This window comes from Electrona antarctica (genome assembly GCF_951216825.1).
Source record: "Electrona antarctica genome assembly, chromosome: 18".
NCBI lineage: Eukaryota > Metazoa > Chordata > Actinopteri > Myctophiformes > Myctophidae > Electrona > Electrona antarctica.
In genome coordinates, this window is record NC_136799.1 from 9,690,484 (window position 1) to 9,698,482 (window position 7,999).

Consider the following 7,999-nt stretch of genomic DNA (forward strand, 5'->3'; position numbering starts at 1 on the left):
ATACCTTGGTTATTCAAACAGCAGATTTCTTTAAAGCGAACATTTTGAACTCAAGTCTTTGCTTCTGGGGGTCCCTAGCTGGAACAAAGTATTTTGAGATGGTGCGTCCGATGGTGCGTCCGATGGTGCGTCCGGGGCCAAATACATATCATTTCGGGGGTCCTTGGCATGACAACGTTTGAGCAACGTACGTTGTTCAGAAAACTGTTAGGATTTAGAAGACCTTAATGGGTTAAGGAGAAGTCTAATTGCGTTTTATCTTGTCTGCATGCCTCTCTCTGCCTCCTGGATCGACGCGTCTAAAGGCCGACACAAGCAGGGCGTTAGGAGCTCTCCTGCCGGATTAAAACCAACCACACACTGACACCGAGGCTTGTTCTAAACTCCCTGGATCCCCCAGGATGTGCTCGCTGGAGTTTTGAAAGCCTTAAGATGCTGACAGAGGGCATCATGAAACTGTTCTATACTCTCCAGCCAATTCCTTGCAAACAACAGATACCCTAATATGACACTACAGCGATCTGCCTATAGCTTACTGTACATTACATTACAAGACATATAAGCCATGATGTCATGTCAGCAAGTCCTGGGACATTTAGATGAATGAGTATAATTCCAGGTCGGAGATTAGGTTTCGTAGACAGTGTGCCAGGCCAGTTCATGGGACCATGCGTTCATTACTTAAGAGGAAATACATTAGTGAATATTATACTTGTTTCTATGATTTCTTCTGGGCTGTATGATGTTTTAGCATGGGAGCCTATATATTACATTTCAGTTCAATTCAAAGGGCTTTATTGGCATGAGAAAACATACGTTTACATTGCCAAAGCAGAAATGGTACAATACAGTCCAAACAAAATGTATGTACAATTAATGAAAGTCAGAGTATCCAATAGATTGGTGGTTGTGTTCCATTTGATATCCTTCTTCTATTACAGCAGCGCAAAAATATTGCTGCTGTGTTTATTCACATTGTTGTACTGCACCCAGTATATGGGAGTCTTTTTTTGTCATTAGTCATGTTTTCAAACTCTCCTTGGGTGATTGGAAGTATGTGTCTCTGATGTCTTGGCACAGTGGACAGGCGGTTAGGAAATGTAGCTCAGTTTCCACTTCATTTTGTGTGCAGTGGGTGCATAGTCTGTCTTCTCTAGGGAGGCAGGTCTGCCTATGGCGGCCTTGCTCGATCGCAAGACTGTGCTCACTGACTCTGTACCTAATTAAGGTTTGTCTTTGTTTTGGGTCGGTCACAGTGCTCAGATATCATGCCACGGTGTATTCTCTGTTCAGGGCCAGATATCATGCCACGGTGTATTCTCTGTTTAGGGCCAGATAGCATTCTTCTATGCTCTGCTTTTGGGTTACCGTACTTCTTTCCATTGTGTCAGAAAGCTTTCCTATTGCTGTTTTATAATCTGGTTTAGTCCAGTGAGTATTGTATCTGGTGGCTCTGTTTGTGTTTGTGCACAGACAGAGTTCCAGGACCCGCTGCCTGAGGGGGCCAGCTCCCTGTATTGTGTGCCCCTGTATTACACACAGCTAGGTTCCCTTTGTTGCGGCTGGTCTCCTGAAAGCAGAACCGTTTTGAGTTGATCTACTGGCAGTGACAATAGAGAACCAATAACATGAGCCTACCTGAATACACTGATGCTTTAGCAGTTGTTGTTGTTGTTGTTGGCACCAACGCTTTAACAGTTCTTTAGCACTGCTCTCTCTGTCTCTGCTAGTTGAAATGGCTCCTGCTTGCTCCATGTGCCAACAGTATGCGGAAATCCACCTTGTCAAAACCACTGTGGCCAGTTGGCATTATTAGCACTGTCTGTCTGTCTGTCTGTCTGTCTGTCTGTCTGTCTGTCTGTCTGTCTGTCTGTCTGTCTGTCTGTCTGTCTGTCTGTCTATCTAGTCTTCTGTAGCAGTCTGAAAAGACTGTGTGCTTACACAGTATACACAGTACACAATAGTTACATCAGTGGTTACACCACTACATCAGGGATTACGCTTTAGTTATGCCTATACTACATCAGGGAGTACACCTTAAATCGCTTATAATAAGCAGACCTGGCAACACTGCAAAACAGCACTGCAGGCTACTTTGCATGCGCAAAAACAATGTTTCATCGGTGGACTGGTTTGTTTGTGCTGAACTTAAATTCTAGTTTGATGCAACTCTGTTTGGAGTTGGAAACAGTCTGTTTGGAGATGGAAAAAGTCTGTTTGGAGATGGAAACAGTCTGTTTGGAGATGGAAACAGTCTGTTTGGAGTTGGAAACAGTCTGTTTGGAGATGGAAACAGTCTGTTTGGAGATGGAAAAAGTCTGTTTGGAGATGGAAACAGTCTGTTTGGAGATGGAAACAGTCTGTTTGGAGTTGGAAACAGTCTGTTTGGAGTTGGAAACAGTCTGTTTGGAGATGGAAACAGTCTGTTTGTAGATGGAAACAGTCAGTTTGTAGATGGAAACAGTCTGTTTGTAGATGGAAACAGTCTGATTGTAGATGGAAACAGTCTCTGTGGTGAAGAGACACCTATAGTTACATCAGGGATTACACTTTACGTTACTGTACATAAGGATTACACCATAGGTACATCGAGGATTACACCTTAATTGGTTACAGCAGGGAGTACACACACTTATCAAAGTAGCACATGTGTTTTTGTAATTAGACCTGCAAGTGCTGTTATATATTGTTTTGGCCTCCAGCCATCCAATATATGCAGCGAATAGAACCGGTGAATCAATTGCGTGCGTGCGTGCGTGCGTGCGTGCGTGCATGCGTGCGTGCGTGCGTGCACAGTATAAATAGAGTTCCTACCTTGAACCAGAGCGGGGTCTAGCTGTAAGCCAGAACCATGTAGCTCTGACTAATGGAATGGCACAGATTGCGAATATAGTGGAATATGCTGCACTATATGCCTTGGTTATATTCTGAAGTATTTGGTTAGGATTTAGTGATGAATTGGACCTGCTCCTTCGCAGCGAGGTATGAAAGGATGGTTTCCCACAAAGCCCACTCTATGATGATGTGCATGTTTGGCGTTTACTGTACCAAAGAGTTCTGATGAGGACACCCAGTGGACATTGGCTGAAGTGCAATAAGTGGTGTCATCTTTTTAAATGTTCATTACATGTATGTACTGTACATAGTACAGGAGTATATTTGTAAATTAATAGGTAGTACGTGTGTGTGTGTGTGTGTGTGTGTGTGTGTGTGTGTGTGTGTGTGTGTGTGTGTGTGTGTGTGTGTGTGTGTGTGTGTTGTGTGTTGTGTGTGTGTGTGTGTGTGTGTGTGTGTGTGTGTGTGTGTGTGTGTGTGTGTGTCGTGCATGCATGCTTCCGTGCGTGCCTCTTTCTCCCCCTCCCTCCCTCTCCTCCCATGCAGGACCCCAGCGCTATGCCGCGGCCCACCTCTCAGGAGTTAATGGGTGTCTTTCTCTTCCTCCAGGACCCCAGCGCTATGCCGCGGCCCACCTCTCAGGACCTGGCCGGCTTCTGGGATCTGCTGCAGCTCTCCATCGACGACGTCACCTTGAAGTTTGACCAGCTGCAGCGGATCAAGAACAACGACTGGAGGCCTCCGGACAGCCCCGAGAAGAAGGTGTGCATACTTAAAGTAAAGTATATGCATCGTGACTACGAGTTGCGCGACCTCTCCTCTTTTTCTGTTCAAGGGCATGCATCATCAACATGACACAATGGGCTCTGTGCACACAGAATAACTCTTCCTATACTTCCAGGCAGGGCCGGTTCTAGGCATAAGCGATATAAGCGGTCGCTTAGGGCCACAACCACAAGAGGGGGCCACATCACAGGGAGAAGAATTAATTTTTTTTATGTATCCCCTATCCCATGCATGGGCTACTGGCCGCCTGAGGGCCACATGTAGCCCCCACCTTCACCTAATGCGGCCCACAGGTTAATATCAACTGGCGGCCTGAGGGCCACATGTGGCCCCCACCTTCACCTAATGCGGCCCGCAGGTTAATATCAACTGGCGGCCTGAGGGCCACATGTGGCCCCCACCTTCACCTAATGCGGCCCGCAGGTTAATATCAACTGGCGGCCTGATCTAGCCTCTTAATTTTGATCTCAAAGTGCACCAGATTGAAGCATTTTCATGGCAAATTTACAGATTTTTCTGGACCCCCCCCCCCTCCGGCGTTGCAGTGCAGGGGGCCACATAATATTTTGTTCCTAGTTCCTACGTCCGGGCCACTTCCCTACTTCCTTCACAGGTGTTACCATACCAATACTAATGAAGGCTCTGTGCCATTTAGTGTAAAGTGGTTCTCAAACTTTTATACTTCAAGGACCCCTCAGGCCCTCATACACACCCGTAGGGCCGTATGTGGCCATTGGGAACCCACTCAAGGACACTTTGAGACCCACTGATGTAGCAGAGTGTTTCCAGTGAGTCAACATGCACAACAGCAGCAGCCTGACTCTGTTAATTTGACCGGAATGGAACAGAGCCTTCATTAGTTATCATCGGTAACACCTGTGGACACTGATGTAATAGGCTCTATGCACATCATACACCATTTGGCGTATGTGCACAGAGCCTATTACATCAGTGTCTGGCGTGTCACAGTCCCGGTTCAGGGTTGACAGACACATCGTTGGTGTCAAAAACACCGTGCTGCCTGTGAGAATGTTTATGGTTCAGTACTGCCCGACATTCCAGAGTGATGTGAAGAATTCAATCTGAACGGGGACGAGCATTGCAATGAAGTCCGTGCCTCTCTGGTCGTTCATTTTTAACGTCGTTGTTTTGGTTTATAATAATACTAGAGGTTATGTGGCCCTCACACCTACGTTGCGACACTGACTAGTTTTATTTCCCCTTCACAAATCGAACACTGGCAATGAATTAATTTAAAGTCATTTAAAATGTGTTTTCTATTCTCTTTACATCTTCTTGGTTTGAGTCGAGGCCAGGGCTGGACTGGGACAAAAACTCGGCCCGGTCAATTTCGCGCGAATTTGGCCCAGACCAGCCCACCACAACCAGCGCGCAGATAGCAGAAACTATATCGCCCGCTCCGTCGAGGCACAATCAAACAAGCCCTAATACCACCACTTTTACAGAACAACATAAATGATACAAACCAACAGACAACTACACAACCCTTTGTTGCTCTCACAAGAATGATGCTGGCAAAAGGATTCAAGATAAGAGGGTTTATTTGTCACTCACTGATACAGGTACAGTGAAATTATCATGATGGCACTGGCAGAATGGCAGCACGCCCGGACCTTTCCTGGTGACCTGCCTGCCTGTCCAAAAAATAGGCCCCCTACGGTCGCGGCCCACCGGGAATATGCCCGGTACGTCCTATGGCCAGTCCAGCCCTGGTCGAGGCTGTGCTCCGCTGAGATCGTTCTGGCCTCCTCCGCTATATGAAGAAATGTCACATGTTTTCCTGCTGTCCAAAGTTCAGATGCAGCTGTAGCTATTTACATCCTTCAGGAGAACAATAAAAGCTACTTTCAGCTTTCAAATCACGGACTCGTTCAGACGAGGCCTGCCTTTGAGTTTTGTTCTGCCCTTGTTGCGTGGCGGATGTGTTCTTGGTTCTTGTTGCGTGGCGGATGTGTTCTTGGTTCAGAGCTGAGTTGAACCACCTCATTAGTCTGCTGGTATTGTCATCGAGGGATCAAAATGATAGACTGTGAATGTAATTATAATCTGTAATGCTGTGAAACATTAGCATAGTGCACGATACATTTGTCTCTATGGCAAGAAATGACAACTCCTCGGTTGATCACATAGGATCTCCAAATAGAGTAGCACTGCATTGTCATTGGCTAACAGGCAACTCATTTTAAAAGTGCAATCCGGGACATGTTTGAATGAATAACACATGATGTTAACCCATCTGTATGGTAGAGCACTGGTTCTCAAAGTTGTGAGGACGTGACCCCCATTTAGTTTAGTTTGACTTGGTTCCACAGATAAATATTCTCTTCCCTTTTTTTATGACACAATTTAGTAGGCCATTTTTCGCTACTCTCCCTCTGCCAACCTGGGGAGAGCCATGAACTGAGCTCATGCTTCCTTCAATGCATGAGGAGTGAGCAGACCGCTTCTTATCACCTGACAGGGGTGGGGGGACATATAGCGAGTGGAAGGAACACGTTATTCCAACCAGTTCCTTTATCCCCCAATAAGGCTGACCAGGGGGAGGCAGTATATAGAGACCAGGGTTACTGCATGTTTTTTGTGAGAGTACCTACCCTAGGGGACACAGGGAGAACAAACTCCACACAGAAGGGCCCTTTTGCCAACCCCACCTAGGGTACGGGCACTGATGACGCGGAGGAGAGAACATTCCATATGTTGATCTGACCTCACCATCCCTGTACACTCATGACTCGCTCCATATATGGCCCGACCTCATCAAACCCTGTACACTCAAGACACTGCCCCCGCTGCCACCCTTAGATCTCCATATATGGAGCTGACCTGTTCTGACATTCCATATGTTAATCTGACCTCATCAAACCTGTACGCTCAAGACACGCTCCATATAATGGCCAGTACAGAATTCATTCCATATGTTGATCTGACCCCCCATGCCAAAGCGCCAGTGCTCGCCCAGCAGTCTGCCGTCACCCAGGCGGATATGTTGATCTGACCACCCATGCCAAAGCGCCAGTGCTCGCCCAGCAGTCTGCCGTCACCCAGGCGGATATGTTGATCTGACCCCCCATGCCAAAGCGCCAGCGCTCGCCCAGCAGTCTGCCGTCACCCAGGCGGATATGTTGATCTGACCCCCCATGCCAAAGCGCCAGCGCTCGCCCAGCAGTTTTCCGTCACCCAGGCGGATATGTTGATCTGACCCCCCTTGCCAAAGCGCCAGCGCTCGCCCAGCAGTTTTCCATCACCCAGGCGGATATGTTGATCTGACCCCCCATGCCAAAGCGCCAGCGCTCGCCCAGCAGTCTGCCGTCACCCAGGCGGATGCGTGCACGCGACCTCGCCCTTTAGGGCCGTCTTACTGGTTATAGTGTGTAGTTGCTTTTGATGTAGTAATGCGCACACAAAGCCAGACGTTGCCATATATGCTTTTGAAAATGTTTTTCATTATCTAATAACTAGAGGTTCGAGTAGCTACACGGCCCTCACATCTAGTAACCATCTTTATTGTAGTTCTGACATTGTTGCAATTACAACGGACATAAAACTGTCTGTCTGTCTGTCTGTCTGTCTGTCTGTCTGTCTGTCTGTCTGTCTGTCTGTCTGTCTGTCTGTCTGTCTGTCTGTCTGTCTGTCTGTCTGTCTGTCTGTCTGTCTGTCTCCTTCCTTCCTTCCTACAGCTACCAGATCCCGTACCAAAGAAGACATGGCAGAAGCAGAAGAGCATGGTGACACGAGAGCGTTCCCTGGACCTCACGGACAGACATCGACACGAGGCTCGCCGGCGGCTCATGGCCGCCAAGCGCGCCGCCTCCTTCAGACAGAACTCTTCGTCGGAGCGAGCGGACAGTATTGAGATCTACATACCCGAGGCTCAGACTAGACTTTGAGAAGACGGGGACCGCTCTCCCACGTTCGAACAACAACTTAAACTAGCCTTTTTCTAGACCATTACTACTACTACTACTATTACTACTCTCTACTCTTCCATTACCGATCATCAATTTGTCTAATCCCCTCAGTGTCATGTCTGCAACACCTTCAAGTCCAGTAGGATGCGTTGAATGTGCAAGCGTCGTGTGAGTTGGAGTAGCTGTTTCATAGGCGTCGCTGTCTAATGGCTGTCAAATGTGATATGCATTTTCAGGTGCAGGTGCAGTGCGGACGGAGATTGTTTCTGCGGAGACGCTTGTGCGGAACGGAGATAGTTCTTTTTTGTTCGTTTCAAAACGAAAACATAGTAGTGTGGGGGTGGCGTAGTCAAAGCCAGTTCTACCATTGCCACAAAACGTATCGGCTGAAGCAGTTTTATTGACCCGGTGGGTTGGGCTGTTCGCTGGTTCGTTGATGATCGTGATGA

At 47.5% G+C, this 7,999-nt stretch overlaps 1 protein-coding gene across 1 annotated transcript in view; it reads left to right on the forward strand.

The window, feature by feature from the left end:
• The window catches only part of dlgap2a (discs, large homolog-associated protein 2a), a 426,762-nt gene extending 419,095 nt beyond the window's left edge, over positions 1-7,667 (forward strand). Inside the window, exons 19-20 of the mRNA XM_079527917.1 lie at positions 3,445-3,597; positions 7,320-7,667. Coding sequence (XP_079384043.1) covers positions 3,445-3,597; positions 7,320-7,529 — 363 coding nt within the window. The 3' untranslated portion in view covers positions 7,530-7,667. The remainder of the gene's footprint in view (positions 1-3,444; positions 3,598-7,319) is intronic.
• Positions 7,668-7,999: the final 332 nt, after the last annotated feature.